Source organism: Penicillium mononematosum (genome assembly GCF_028829835.1).
Source record: "Penicillium mononematosum strain IBT 11891 chromosome Unknown utg000005l:1.0-9366267.0:1.0-9372171.0, whole genome shotgun sequence".
NCBI lineage: Eukaryota > Fungi > Ascomycota > Eurotiomycetes > Eurotiales > Aspergillaceae > Penicillium > Penicillium mononematosum.
In genome coordinates, this window is record NW_026643275.1 from 2,687,259 (window position 1) to 2,702,047 (window position 14,789).

A 14,789-nucleotide genomic window follows, 5' to 3' on the forward strand; every position below is an offset into this window, starting at 1 on the left:
TCTCTTATTTACTAGAATTGCTTCTATAATTCAAAATCACATCATTAATTCAGCCATAGAAGCCACTCGACACAACGTTAAATCGCTCTAACCCACGAGCAATACATCGTAAACTCTTAAGAAATGCAATGAGAGGTAACAATGTACACAGGGACCATATGGCCCTGAATGGGGATCATCAAGTATAAGAAAACGAAGGGAAATGCATAAGCAAGAGCAAAACATAAGGTATAAGCGATACTCAGGTCATCATGGGCGCAATGCAAATGCAAGAACAAGGGGGTATAACATGAATGCATCTCAAGGAACAAAATGCTGACATGACAACCACCCGATGCAAGGATGAGAAAGTAATGAACAAAAGGATTAGTATTACAGGGCATTCAGCAAGGTAAAAAAAAAAACGTGCAAGATCATTTCCTCTGTCGGCTTGTCAGCATCCCATTCTCTGGCCCTGGTTTAAGTCGCCGGCCTAACTCACCAGGCTTGTCGCAGCCGCGGCAGTAGCGAGGTCTGGCTTCCCACTAATACTCCGCGCCGAAACCCGAGGAAGGGCGGACCCAGTAGTAGTAGAATTGCTGGACCCTCGCTTGCCAGGGCTGGACGGAGGACCGTTTACGGTCGAATGTCGTTTGCCACTACCCTTGACCGGGGAATGGGCCGAGACATCCCGAGCGCGCATAAACCCGCTCTTCAGCGTTGTGCCTGGGGGGTCAGGGAGAGGGCGAGCCGAAGACGTGGCACCTCTCTTGGACGGCGAGTTTGACGTGTACATTCTGGGCCGGGGCGCCTTGACACCAGTGAGGAATTCGTGTTTCAACGCATCATGGGGGGAGAGTCGACGAGCAGGATCCCAGCGAAGGCAGCGAGTGATGAAGTCAAGGAAGGGTTCATCATCACACTTCAAGGCCTGTCGCAGCTCCTTGGAGCTCGGACGACGTCGGCGTCCCTTGGACGAAACAGTCAAACGCGGCTTGCCAAGAGAGTCAAAGAACAACTTCTTGCGTGAGCTCTTCTCAATGAGATGCTTTTCCGGAGGACCAAAGATTTCCATGATGCAAGCAAGTTGTTCTTGCTCATTCTCTCCAGGGAAAATAGGATAGCCGGTGAACAGCTCAGCCAAAATGCAACCTAAACTCCACATGTCTATGGGCATGCCGTACGACATTCCGAGGATGACCTCGGGTGAACGGTAGAAGCGACTCTGGATGTAAGTATAGACCTTTTCATTCTCAAAGCAACTTGAACCAAAGTCGATGACTCGAATTTCGGAGTTCAACGGGTGAACGAGAAGAATGTTTTCGGGCTTCAAGTCACAGTGAATGACCTTCTTCGCATGCAATAACACAAGACTGCTCAGCATCTGCTTGGTGAAAACACGGATCAGCTTCAACGAGAAGCCCCGGAATTCATGGGCCTTGATGAATTCATAAAGATTCATGCCAAGGAGTTCTGTCGAAATGCACAGATGACCACGGAAATAGAAGCTTTGGGTGAAGTTGACCACGCTATGCTTGCCATGAGGATCCCATTCCTTCAGTTTTTGAAGGAGGTTCACCTCAATGAGGGCTTGTTGGTGGAATCGCTTCTTGTTACGAATGATTTTAATCGCAACCAGAGCTCCAGTCTTGTGGTCCACACATCGCACGACCTGGCCAAAGCTGCCCTTGCCCAGGACATCAACAACTTCGTACCGATAAGCCAGATGGTCGCCGATGACAATATTATAATCACCACGGTCATCATCGTAACCAAAGTTCGCTGCACTGGAGTGGAGATCTCCAACATGTTTCTTGGCAGTCTGGGTACCGCAGAAGAAAATATCGCGATAATCGATGATCTCACCCCGTTCAAAGATGTTGAGTGCTGCCATCTTCAAGGCCTGGGCGGGGCTGACACGATCCTTTGGCCCAGCCTTGCGACGCAAGTCGTCTAGCACACGCGCTGCCTTTTCAAAGTCTTTACGTTTCAGACCCAAGTCGCTTCATCTCTGCATCTGCAATCGCCACATCTGGATCAACAGTGCTCTCAGTAGGCCGGGGAGCAGCCGCAACACTAGATCTAGCGTTATTGATCATTTTATGAACCGGAGAGATGTACGTGCTCTGCACGCGTCTAGAGCGATCGCTTTCGCCCGACTCGTTGGAAGGAGTTGGCTCCAAGGTGAGACTTTTCTCGCTGCTGACACTTGGTTTCCGAGTCGTCAGGTTTGTCGCACTCGAAACGGAAGACTGTCGGCGAGGATTGAGATACGATGGTTTGAGATTAGGGCTCGTCGAGCTGACTGAAGACAGGTTGTTCCATGTTGCAGAGGCTGGAAGTTTAGGCGGTGGCATATGATTGTATTTGGCTGGATCAGCATCGGCTTCTGGCTTTTGGGGCTTCGAGTTGCTGCGAAGCCGTGCCACCTTAAGCCGGTCCCGAAGAGAGGAGCTGGAGGCAGTGACACTCTCAGGCTCCGAAGGCGTCGATATCTGGCTGAGCCGTTCTGGAGCGGGAGTGAAAATGGCACTTTGCGTTTGAGGTCGCGGTCCATTCAACTTGTGTGTTTGCGTCCGATTCGAGTACTCGGCGCTGACTTGGTGACGGAGATGGTTGAGCTCGGCACCGCTCTTGGGCAGCGTGTATGAGGCATAGGGGGAGATGCTGCGAGGTGCACTTGGCGTGTCAAATGACTCAAACGCGCTGGTACTGCTAGAAGCTCGCAAGGCGGCGGTTGATGAGCTGACGGCAAAGTGAGAGGTGCTGCTTCGTGCTTGAGTGAGGGGCGGTTGGTCATCTTCATCGCGGTACCAGAAGTTCGCCTTGGATGCTGTCATCGGAGTACTGGGAGTCTTTGAGATCACTTGGTTGGAGGGGGTGTGAGCTTTCCGCTCTTCGTCCCTGTCTTTGAGTGCCTCGATTTTGGCCGCCATGGGTGTGCCCAAAGGCAACAAATTCAGCGGTGGCAATTTCAAGGGCTGCAAACCCTTCCGTCCTCCCAGAACAGTAGATGTTCGTGATCGTGAATCAGGAGTTCTCGTTTCGGCAGGGTCGACTTTGTCAACTTGGGTCGTGGTGTGCGCTTCGGAGTCTGAATCTTTAATATTCAGAAGGCCCAAATCCACAGGAATACTTGACTTTCTGGGCGCTGGGAAGACAGGCGTATCCAGTTCACCTTTGGGCGACTCGTACGCCTTGGGGATCGCTGGAACCGGTGGTACCTCTTCCCCGCTGGAGTTCCCTTGCTCTGCGCGTGGCTTGGGCGTCGGGAGCCGGGACGAAGACAGATTTTGGGACAGCCGGTTTTGAAGAGAGCCTCCAGAAGTCCGCGCCGAGTTATAGCTGGTGCTTGAAGAGACAGACAAGCCTGAACTGTACGACTTGCGATTTGGGTCAGGCGTGGTTCGGTTCGAGGAAGGTGTGACGCTTTTCCTCGGGATTTGGGAGGGAGATTGAGTTGATGATAGAGGACGAATGGGAAGAGGTTCGCTCTGGGTGGGAGGTGTATGTGGCATCGGAGGGGCAGTAGGCGCAACCGACATTCGCTTCAGTCGTCGTGCGTCAGTGGGACTGATAGTTCGAGCACCAAGCCCAGTGGCATGTGGCGGCATAACAGAAGCCCGCTTAGAGGCAGATGAAGGAGTCCCCACGGCGCCAGAAGGGTTTCTTAGCGGGGTCCGCACGGCATTGGTGGAACTTGATCGTGTGTGGTCAATGGCCCCAGAGGCAGTCAGAAACTGACCGCGGGGTTCCCTTGGACTGGGCTGGAATGACTTTGCCTTCAGGTTTCGAACAGAAGACGGAACCTTGGTATCGGACTCTGGAAGTCGAGGGCGAAGGAGGTTATTTGACGACGCGGTGTCAGTGCTGATTTTGCGAGCACTTAAACTGGCGCGCCTGGCCGAAGCATTGGTAGGCGCAAATGCCCCAGAGCTGATAGATTTACGCGGACCCCTTGAAGCATTTCCGGCAGACGGCTGGGCGATACTCTGGCGGCGAGCGCGGGTATTGGCAGAGGATGCTGTGAGCCCCGCCGCGTTCGGACCATTCGGACGTTGCACTTCACTCTTTCGTCGAGCGGAAGGACCCCGTGTACGTTCCGATACATTGCCCGCGTACGTGTGGTTTTCCCAGGGATTTGTCGGACCTGTTTCGCGATTTTCGCCCGAACTACTGTTCCCGGGCATGGGGAAGTGGTTCAAGCTGGGTTCACCCATGATGCTGTTATGGAAATCGTCAAAGTTGACCGGCGCTAGGAATTCCACGTTGTCTGCATGATTGGAATCAGCCTTTGCCAGGTTGCCCACGCTCGTAGATCGAAGGTTAAAGCTTTTAGTGGAATCAAGCGTAGAATCGACAGATGAGTTCCCAGAGTGGGGGTATGGACTTGGTTTGCTAGATGTCGAGTTAGTCCAAAGCCAATCATGAGAGAAGAACTGGTCATACCTCCATCGCGAAGAGTCTTGCGGTCGTGGACCCTGAGGGACTCTTTGGTCACGAATTGAAAGCCTTCTCCTATTCATCCCACCTGTGCGCGGTCCAGCGACCCCGTTTGAGGTGTCAAAATTGGTATTGTGCGAGGGGAAGTTAGTCGAGGCCGACTTTTGCAGGCGCCTGCGGGCCGGAGCTTCTGCTGTTTCTTGTTAGTATCTAGCTGCACCTTCCCGACATCTCAACTCTTACCTCCGGAGCCCGAATCATCATTTGAAAGATTGTATGCTGCTTCGGTCCGTACTTGACCCCTCCCCGGTGTTTGCAGTTTTGGCGGCATTGTTTAGAGCTCTCGCGCGTTCTCAAAGGAAAGTCGGAAAAGGAGAGGACTGGACTGTGCCAGAGACGCGATCGCAATTGCATTCAGGAGAAGTGCGAGGTCTCAAACCAAGAAATACTTGAGCACCGTCGCGCGACTCTTGTAAACAGCTACCGTTCCATTGCGAGATGTGAAAGAGCAATGGCCAAGGTATATGTTCTCTTTGACAAATAAATTTGGGGGGGGAAGCAGGGTTGCTGGGGCAAGTGTAAGGCGGTAAACTAGAAAAAGAAGGTAATTTTTGGGGGGGCAAGTGGATTTAATAACCCCGTCAACAAAGGGGATTCTTTAGATGGGATCGAAGTTGGATGTGAATAATCACAGAGGGGATATACAGGAGATATATATTAAATAAAAACAAGAGGAAAATAAAAGGAAGCCAAAGAGATGAAGGGCCAACTTGTTATTTTTCTTGTGAACTATCGAACTTCGAGGCCCCTGATGCAAACAAGATTATGTCAGCCTCTTTCCCCGTTTGATCGGCAGAGCATGTGCTTTTGGGCTGTGACAGTTGGAATTCCCGAGCTTCCATTTCAACTTCTTTTCTTCCCTAAGTTCCCCATGTCTAATCATGGATGGATTCACAGAAGCTCTAAATGAACCCAAGGTTCCAACAAAACGGAATAGACCTGGTTCCCCAGACAGTTCACATTCGAGATCTTCCTCTCTATCCAAGAACTCACTACAAGACCGCCTATTTACAAAGTATGCTTGGAATGGATTTCTCCCTGGGTAGTTCCAATATAGTTCCAATAGCTGACAGCTGCAGGGTCCTCCAACAAGTCATCCCGGACGATGAGGATGAAACTGATTCATTGGGAGATAAGGCTTCGGCCTCTCCTAAGAAACCGGCTTTCAGTTTGCCTGTAATGGCAAATAATTTCCGTCGCTTTAATGCAAGGTAGGACTGAAACCATCACCTGTGATATCCACCGAAACTAAAACCAGTACAGAATCGGTGTGGTATTTCTGTTTCAGAGCCGTGTTGAGCAACTATTCACCTGGGACACTCCAACCCATACCATCTCTTTCCTTTTTGTCTATTCTTTCATCTGCTTAGAACCTCATCTCCTTTTGGTTTTGCCCCTAGTGGTTCTATTGCTCTTTATAATGGTGCCAGCCTTTGCGACTCGTCACCCACCACCTCCAAATACCTCGACGTCCAGCACTACTCCTTACTATTCCTATGATGGACCAGCACTGGCACCAGCCAGGACTATTAAACCAGCGCCAGAGACTTCCAAAGATTTCCTTCGGAATATGCGAGATCTACAGAATTGCATGGCTGATTTCTCAGACGCCCACGATGCGGCTATCTCTGTTATTGCGCCACTGACGAATTTCTCCAATGAGAAGCTCTCTTCAACTCTTTTCCTCGGATGCACGATTGCCATAGTAGTATTGTTTATCAGTGCGCATCTGCTTCCCCTCAAAATTGTGATGCTTGTTGGTGGCAATGCGCTGGTTCTCTCCATCCACCCAACGGTGGGACAATTCCTCTCCGGTCTGATGCAAGATATGACCGGAGATTCCATAGACTCAGATTCGGATGAGAATGATGGACTCGCCTCAGCTGTTCCTGCAGACCCATCTGCAGCGATGTCAGCAATGGAAAAACTCGCAGATATCTCCTTGGACACATATCCTGAAGAGCGGGAGGTGGAAATTTTTGAGCTGCAGCACCGGGCTGTGGGAACGTCAGAGTCTGGGTGGGAGAGCTTCCTGTTCAGTCACGCGCCATACGACCCGCTATCACCATCTCGCATCGCGGGGGACCGACCCCGTGGCTGCCGATTCTTTGAGGATGTCCGTGCCCGCGTGGCTGGGCTTGGAAGAGCAAGAAGTGGGAACTCGACTTGAGACTGCCGTGAATGGGTGGTGGAGCGCATGATCACCAGTGTTGGGTTCGAGGTCCCGGGCGTAAACGCCGAAGGCAACGCCATTGTTGGAGAAGTTGGTGGTTGGGTCTGGGACTTGCCTCAGACTCGACAGGAGTCAGATGACGATTTGACCTTAGCCTACGGAGACCTGCCTGAGACACTCTCTCCGAAGAAAAGTAAGAGCAAGGAGAAGGAGAAGGAGAAGGAGAAGGCGAAATCACGGGATTGGGAGGAAGGGAATGCGTCCTACGGGGTGGGAGAATGGAGACGCCGACGATGGGTACGAGTAGTGCAACGAATAAGCCTTCCGCCGGAGGGGGTTGTCACCTACTCGACGCTCAGTAGTAACACCTAAAGAAAACACGAGATAACGAATCCAAGCGGCTCAGTCGCCGTCCAATAATATATTTACTTCGGGACACATGCATCCAGGTAGACACTTTTAATAAACAGAAAAAGATAAACGCCAGACTCGCCGTAACCAGATGCTCAGAACAAATGAACGAGGCACTACGACTGACTCTTCTTCCACTTGTTAATTCTCCTCCGCAAGTCACCCTCGCTTTGCTGCATAGGATTCAGCTTGCGGTCACGAGCCATAGCAGTGAAATTATCTCCGTGCTTCTCAATCAAGCGCTGAGCCCACTCGCCCTCACGCGTGCTCTGGTACCGCGGCTTCTTAGCACGAACAGTCTTGCCCTCCTGATCCGCCTGGCGCTCAAGTTGTTGCACAATAACTGAGTCTGCGAGAGGGTTGCTTTCGCCATTGCCTGCCAAGATGTCGTTCAGAGGGTCGTTGAGCGGGTTGTTGCGTGAGCGCTGGACGCCCGCCACTTCCATGTTGTCTTCGTCGTCGTGGATGACGCGCAGAATTCTGCCAGTCTCGGGATCGCGCTCGACTCGTGTCTCGCCGAGATCGAGCTTGGCTGCGGCTGCTTTGGCGCTGCCGCGGATGTGCAGAGAGTTCTTGTTCTCGGTCTGGTCCTTGGTTGAGGGGAGGCGTTCACGGCCACCGGATGGTGCATTCAGCTTGTGCATCAAACCAAGGCGCTGGTAATTTTGTGTCAGGGTCAGATTGCGATCCCTACAGTTGTTAGTGTTTTATATTTCCAGGGTGAGCAAGATATGCATACCAGTTGTCGGCGATGATCTGATTGCCCAGCACATTGATCTTCTTGTGGCCGCTCTTGAGGCGGTTGTCCTTGGCACGGGCTTTGGAGCGCCCAGAGCGGGCCTTTTTCTTTTGCAAGACTTTACCCATTGTGAATTGTGAAGTGAGTGTAGAAGTCAAAATGGGTTCTTCTTCGCTGTAGTCGGCGATAATAAAAAGCGTTATCGAAACTTTTTTTCCTGGGTTTGCAACATTAGTCTTGGCATGTTTGTTCAGGGTCCCGCGATAAACAATGATAGCGGCTCAGCTGTCCGCGGGTACTTTACTTCCGTGGGCTATACGGAGTATTGCCTGTCACCTCGCATCACTCTGGCCAATTCCTTTGCAATGGCTTCTCGCTTTTTTCCTTCACGCAGAACAGGAATTGCCCTTGTCGCAGGATGTCTTTTGTTCTCAGCCTTTGCTGCAGCTAATGTTGGCCCCGGAGAGCTCTCCGTGGGCCAGATCGAGGAGCAATTGCAGGTATGCTGTACGACATATTTTGTTCCCTACGTGTAAACTAACCTGCCACAGAGCTGCCCTCTAGTCGAGTCTCTCAATGAGCATAAACGTGCAACCCGCCCAGAGACCACCAGCTTGACATCGAAGATCTTCTCTGTCCTTTTCCCGAGCACCCCAGCCGTGAACGCGCTTCTGGCAACTTTGTACATCTCTGGTCCACCCAGTAAGTCTTCCACTCAGTACCTGTAATAGATCTCTACTAACAGCTCTAGACTTCCTCCTGGCACTATGCCCACCAAACATCGACCCCTCCTCGCTGTCAGTGATGGTCGCATTTGCCGTGGGCGGCTTGCTTGGTGACACCCTATTCCACCTACTTCCCGAGATCTTCGTCGGCGAAGCCTCCCCGGACCACGTGAGCTTTGTAATGGTTGAACCAAACAAGAACCTCCTTCTCGGCTTGGGAATCATGGTCGGATTCTTCACCTTTGTCGCAATGGACAAGACCCTACGCATCGCGACTGGCGGCGAGGGCGGCCATGACCACTCACACAGCCACGCGCACGCGGAATCAGTCGATGCAGTTACATCCGGTGCCGAGACCAAGAAGTCCAGCGGCGAGCTGAAGAAGCGCAAGTCTGCTACGAAGGAGTCCTCTGATGTCGTTCCCGAGAAGGAAGTCAACCCCAGCGTCAAGCTTGGCGGTTACCTTAACCTCATTGCTGACTTCACCCATAACATCACCGATGGCCTTGCCCTTTCCTCTTCTTTCTATGCCTCGCCTACCATCGGCGCGACGACTACTGTGGCTGTCTTCTTCCACGAAATCCCCCATGAAGTCGGTGACTTTGCTCTGCTTATTCAGTCCGGCTTCTCGAAGCGCAAGGCCATGGGCGCGCAATTCGTTACTGCTATTGGTGCGTTCCTGGGCACCATTATTGGAATTGCCGTTCAGGAGTTTGGTGGCAATGGCACTATGTTGAATGATACTGAGCCTGCTGGTCTTTTGGGAACTAGCCTTTCCTGGGGTGATATGCTTCTTCCGTTTACGGCGGGCACATTCTTGTATGTTGGCACCGTGGCTGTGATTCCGGAGTTGCTGGAGACTGGTAAGGACAAGGGCGTTGAAGTGCGGAAGACTATCACACAGTTTTTGGCTGTTGCTCTTGGGGCCGGCATTATGCTTGCGTAAGTATAGGTTTCTTTTTTCCCCGCAAGACTCCGATGGTACAAGTATCGCTGACACACTTTATAGTATCTCCTGGGATTGATTTCGTTGTATTGGGGTTGGTGTATGCTGATGTACACCGGCAATATCATATTCCCAGCACAGTTGAGCCTTGGTGGTACGACAGAAGTCCGTGCCTTTGGTTCATTGCAAAAGAGATCTAAGTGACATCTGCCTGGCTGGTAAATCGACAAACGCCACGTTCAACTAGATACAGTGGGACCTCCGAAATATTAGGCTAAGCCTGTGTACCCAGATATAATACCTCCTGTTTTATCAGGATGCGTCCCAAAGCTGTAGTCCGGTATGCACTTCCATATACGTGATGAGGCAAGCCACGATGTCTTTAGGGAAGCTCCCGGCCAATGATCACGTTAAATATGCGTGGCTGCCCGAGTAACACGTAATGAGGCATTGCATAGAATGTAATGGTTGGATGCCAGGTATCGGATCAGATTGAGGCTTTGGTCATGAGTTGTCATTGCAGAGAAACCAAGTAGGGAAGGAGCCCGATCTCCGTCCACTTGGTTATTCTTTTTAATCCTGACTTGCAGCCCCTCAAAGAAAAGTCTTGAAGAAATTGCTCCATCTTTTCAACCTTTTCTAATAACAAACTATGGAAATTATGGAGGTCGGAGCCCTAAAGTCACAATTCTCTGAGTTGTTTGAAGAAAACAAGAAGGTCTTGGTCGAGGTAGGTGGTCCAAACCGAAGAAGCCTGAATCTACCACAGTGTCAGGCAATTGCGCTCTTCTCTTACAAGATTCTATTCAAAGGAGGCTTTTCGAATCATTGAAACGCACGAGGAGCGAATCCGAGACCTTAAGTTTGAACTTGAGAGCGAGAAGAGTTCTCGACGCACATTCCAAGAGGAAAACGACGAAGCTAAAAAAGAAGTTAGGAGGTTAAACGATATCCATGTGGGCTTTTTTCTAAACTTTAAGCCACCGAATTGAAGCTGACTTTTCCTAGAATAGGTATCCCTTCATAGTTGTGCTAGTTGATGGCGATGGCGCCAAATTCCTAGACACTTTGCTACAGAGTCCAGACGGCGCTGTTGAAGCCTCCAGGAGGCTTACAAAGGCAGTAAGAGATTATTTGCGGGACAGTCCATACAGCAGCGAGGACGTGCCCATCCTTGTCCGAATCTATGCAAATCTGAATGATCTGGCGAGGGCATTGCATAAAAACAAAGTAATACCGTTCGAGAAGGATTTGCATCGCTTTGCAGAACAATTCACCAACAGTCGGGCTGAATTCGAGTTTATCAATGTTGGTCCGGGCAAAGAGAACGCGGATGCTAAAATGAACAGTAAGACTTTATTACCTATTTTTGTGCTCTACTGATAATCCAGCAGGGATGCTGAATCACTTCCATCGAAATTTCCAGTGCAAAAAAGTGTTTTTTGCTGCTTGTCATGATAAAGGCTACATACACCAGCTCCGTGATTTTACCGGAGATAGTGAGGGTGAAAAGCGGATTGTTCTCGTCGAAACGACCCCTGCAGGGACACAGTTTAAGACCCTAGGATTTGAAATCACCCGTTTCGATGACGTGTTCCGTTGTGAGCATCTTCCAAGTGAACAGGACCCCAGTCGTCTTCGCTTCCAAAGATCTTCGGTGACTGCCGCCGATGAAACAAACGGCACATCCTCGTTGTGTCGGGATTCACGTGCAAATTCCAATGGAGAGTTATCTCAAGTGACAACTCTCAATGGCCCTGCAATTGCTACGCCTTTGATCCAGGGATCAATGATGGATCCTGATGTTGATGTCTCGGGGAATGGTGGAATTTCTGTGAGGTATCCTTCGACATATGCGACAATTGGAGCATCCAGTCATCATCAAAATCTCACAATCAAAAGACGCGAGACCAAAGAAAAGAAAATAATCGAATATAATGCACGCAAACAACGAATAGACCCACCGATCCGGGCCCCCTCAGATACCGCTGCCAACAACTCCTATTTCAAGAAACTAGACCAGATCTTACCCAGAGGATTCTGCAATAACCATTATCTTCTGGGACGCTGCGACCGGGTCTGGTGTAAAATGGTTCATGATGAAAAGTTAAACGCTAGTGAGATCGTCATACAAAAGAACAGAGCAAGAAAGGGTCAATGTCCCAATGGCCCTGGTTGCTCGGATTATGACTGCTACCTAAGCCACCATTGTCCCTTCGGCAATAATTGTGTTTACTCTCCTTGCAAGTTTTCGTTGCATCTATCTGAGAGTGACCTCAAGGTAGTGTGAGTAGCTGCCCAACTGTTCTGCTGTTGAGGGCAATGTACTGATATATCATAGAGAACGATGGATCGAAGGCGAAAGTGGACCAAGAATTTTGGAGACGTGAAAGGCATGACATTTGCTCGAGGATTTTTTTTATTGTTGAAGGTGTATTCAACATACATCACGTCTTTTGCCTTTGTTCGGTTTCGTTTGAAGTATCTCATCAACTGTTACAATTCCATCCCAGGGAAAGTGCTCAACGGTATCAGTTATTCTTTAGCAATCCATTCATTATATGTATGTGCTTAAGCGTATCTACGAAGTCACAGTAGCCTGATTGATCTTTCATAGCCCTGGAGGTTACAAGGGGGAAGTAGGTACTTTCCTTCTCACCCTTCTTCTCTATTTTCTCATCTTACATCCTTTTTTCGTTCTCACCCTGATCTAATCATTGTGTGCCCTGCCTTGCATCTTTAACTAAGTCACCTCCTTCACGTGTGTCATCTGACTGTCTTCTTGTCTCATCAGACATTATGTCTGACCGGGATTCTGACGATGTCTTGCGGTGATTAAAATGATGGAGCTGGAGATCGATATTTTTTACCAAGGGAAAAAAGCAAAGCCAAAAAATATTTAGGATAGTTACAAAATAACAAAGAAAAAACAGGGAAACCCCCCGAAAAAAAAAGACCTTTCCATGTAGAGTAAACCATATAATGAACGACGATAACCAATAACCTTGGAAGAGAGCGGGTGTGTGTAGAATTACCATACTACTAACCTGTGGCAGCAGAAAATCTGATTTGAGTACGCAGCAGTATAGATGGGCACTGGCAATACATCCATGGATGTATCATACTCCCAGCACTGTTGAGCCTTGGTGCTACGACAAAAGTCCGCGCCTTTGGTTCATTGAAAAAGAGATCCAGGTGACACCTGCATGGCTGGTAAATAGACCAATGCCACGTTCAACCAGATACTACGATGCCTTTTATATATAACCATCTAGATTCATCTTGCACGAATAAATAACCGTTCATTGGAGATGGCGATAGCCATGTTAGAGCCAAAATAAATGCACAAGAATCATCAAGCCAGCAACGCCCCTCTAGAGCTAACTCCTCTCCAACATGGATGAATACCCAGTCATATTCCTTGGTAATACACAGAAGAATGCAAAGACAATTTTGGACTTGGGGAAGCGACTATCCCAAGTACCTATGAAATAATAAAAAGCCTCAACGGAAGAACGCATGCCGAGGTGAATGTGGTTAATGAACCTCTCGCATGGCGACGAGAGGCGAGAAAGAGCTCGAGACGCGCACAGCGCAGTGTATGCAAGCGAAATAGACGTTAGACGAGGCTGGAAGCCATTTACTCGTTATAATGGTAGACCTGAGAAGCATGTCAGCAAAATTATCCCCTTCTCTGCAGACTAGACGAAGGTCGAAACATACGAAGTAATCCGGGAGTCCAATAACCTCATAACCCAGTCTTCGAGCCATCTTCGCAAAGCCCTCCGTCTCCACCAAATGGAAGAACGGGAAGGCAGGGAACATGGCACCGTCACGATGAACATCCGCCTTGACCAACAACGCCGTCCCACCAACACCGTCAAGAGCAAGCATCTTCTTCGGATCGAGCTTCTTCATATCCGGCAAGTGCGCCATCAGGGTACGATACGTCGGCATCTCAGCATAACCTTCCAAGAGAATCTCATCCGGCCCCATGTTCGCAGCGAGATTCTGCGCAGTCTGGCTATCAACCCAAGAGTTGTAGTCATAAGGCCTGACATCCCACTTCTTCTTCGAGGAATCGTAATAGCGCTGGAAGCAGTTCGGCACAATGACCGGCTGATCGAAGCCCGTTAGATCCTGAATGAGAGTAGCCGGCGTCTCGACAATATCGCTATCCAACCAGAGGACCCACGAAGTCCCGGGGCCGAGCGTTGTAAAGACGAGACTATTTCTCGCACGACTCATTGACTCGCGGCGCTCTTTCTGCGCGGCCATTGCATGGCGGGCCTTCTCATCCTGGGATTTCAATGGCGGCTCGAAGTCTTGGCGGAGGATACTGATACTCGCGAAGCGATTGTCGATTGGTCCGGATTGCGTCTTGGCAATGGCCTTTTCTAGAGCCGCAACTGCGGCGTTTCCTCGCTTGTCTTCGGTGCGATGAATCCCAGGGAGATCAGCTCGTGCGGATATGTCAGCTTCTCGATGTTATCCCAGTATCCTTGGTAGAAGCGGGCTAGCGGGGTGAGGATGAGGATCCGCTCGCTGTTGGCGACTGAGTCCGCGGTGTTGGTTAGGCTGTTGAGGTCGTAGTGGACAACCGGGGGGAGCTGCCTTGTAGCCATCGCTTCGGACAGGCTGTGATTTGAAGAAGGGTTTTGTGGGTGGGGAGAGGGGGTGTTCGGCGGCGTTTTCCTGGCGCTGTTGGGAGCTGGCGGATGCGGAGGATGCGGAGGGTGTCGAGGGGGAAAGCAGGAAACATATGAAGCCAAATGCCAGCAGCGCTGCTAGCACCAGGCTAATTGGGCTCGTGCGGCGCATGGAGCGTGCAACGGCCATGGCCGACCAGCTTTAAATGTTAAATTGGAGAGATTTGAGACGTGTCGCTATCCAAGTGAAACAGTTGACGTTTGGCTTGCGGAAATGCCTCAGGCACCAAGCAACCAGACTCAACCTTGCCTCAGTTCCTCCCCTGGTGACGACTACGGGAAAGTAATTTTGACGTGAGAGGGATTAGAATCAAGAGAACAGCTAGGATAATCGATAACTTTTATTCTTTGTCCTGTCCGGAAAGAGACAATCCAAGACAACCCCATGTCACCTCACTATCAAGGACCCTTCCACAGCGGCCGAGAACCCACGGCGGTCGAGATCACAACTCCAGCTCCAGGGCTGCATGGCCCAATTACGAATCGGGATTGGTTCGGGCTTTGAAAAAATCTCCGTGTTCGCGGAATACTCCAAGGAGGGTCCCGAAGAGTCTCATCGCCGAATGCGGCCTGTCACTACATAGTACATTCCTGATCACGGGTT

General features: G+C 50.3%; 6 protein-coding genes across 6 annotated transcripts; 3 read left to right on the plus strand and 3 right to left on the minus strand.

Annotated features, from left to right (window-relative positions):
- Positions 1–413: 413 nt before the first annotated feature.
- Positions 414–4,753, minus strand: N7519_009097 (putative protein kinase; the record flags this gene model as incomplete). Its single annotated transcript, XM_057295870.1, has 5 exons — positions 414–422; positions 482–1,948; positions 2,010–4,377; positions 4,429–4,615; positions 4,666–4,753. 5 exons carry the CDS (start codon positions 4,751–4,753, stop codon positions 414–416), a joined length of 4,119 nt encoding a protein of 1,372 aa, XP_057143752.1.
- Positions 4,754–5,363: 610 nt separating this feature from the next.
- On the plus strand, positions 5,364–7,027 carry N7519_009098 (PEX28-32 family peroxisomal membrane protein; the record flags this gene model as incomplete). Its single annotated transcript, XM_057295871.1, is given in 4 exon segments — positions 5,364–5,497; positions 5,556–5,693; positions 5,746–6,635; positions 6,654–7,027. The coding sequence occupies 4 exon segments, from the start codon at positions 5,364–5,366 to the stop codon at positions 7,025–7,027; spliced, it is 1,536 nt and encodes a 511-aa protein (XP_057143753.1).
- Positions 7,028–7,182: 155 nt separating this feature from the next.
- N7519_009099 (nucleolar protein 16) lies at positions 7,183–7,933 on the minus strand (the record flags this gene model as incomplete). The annotated part of the gene is made up of 2 exons (XM_057295872.1): positions 7,183–7,756; positions 7,806–7,933. The coding sequence occupies 2 exons, from the start codon at positions 7,931–7,933 to the stop codon at positions 7,183–7,185; spliced, it is 702 nt and encodes a 233-aa protein (XP_057143754.1).
- Positions 7,934–8,170: 237 nt separating this feature from the next.
- Positions 8,171–9,555, plus strand: N7519_009100 (Zn(2+) transporter YKE4; the record flags this gene model as incomplete). The annotated part of the gene is made up of 4 exons (XM_057295873.1): positions 8,171–8,305; positions 8,357–8,507; positions 8,557–9,472; positions 9,540–9,555. 4 exons carry the CDS (start codon positions 8,171–8,173, stop codon positions 9,553–9,555), a joined length of 1,218 nt encoding a protein of 405 aa, XP_057143755.1.
- A 573-nt stretch (positions 9,556–10,128) lies between these two features.
- On the plus strand, positions 10,129–11,866 carry N7519_009101 (uncharacterized protein; the record flags this gene model as incomplete). The annotated part of the gene is made up of 5 exons (XM_057295874.1): positions 10,129–10,206; positions 10,289–10,432; positions 10,485–10,824; positions 10,871–11,762; positions 11,818–11,866. The coding sequence occupies 5 exons, from the start codon at positions 10,129–10,131 to the stop codon at positions 11,864–11,866; spliced, it is 1,503 nt and encodes a 500-aa protein (XP_057143756.1).
- A 1,250-nt stretch (positions 11,867–13,116) lies between these two features.
- N7519_009102 (mannosyltransferase complex subunit MNN9) lies at positions 13,117–14,315 on the minus strand (the record flags this gene model as incomplete). The annotated part of the gene is made up of 3 exons (XM_057295875.1): positions 13,117–13,137; positions 13,200–13,936; positions 14,033–14,315. 3 exons carry the CDS (start codon positions 14,313–14,315, stop codon positions 13,117–13,119), a joined length of 1,041 nt encoding a protein of 346 aa, XP_057143757.1.
- Positions 14,316–14,789: the final 474 nt, after the last annotated feature.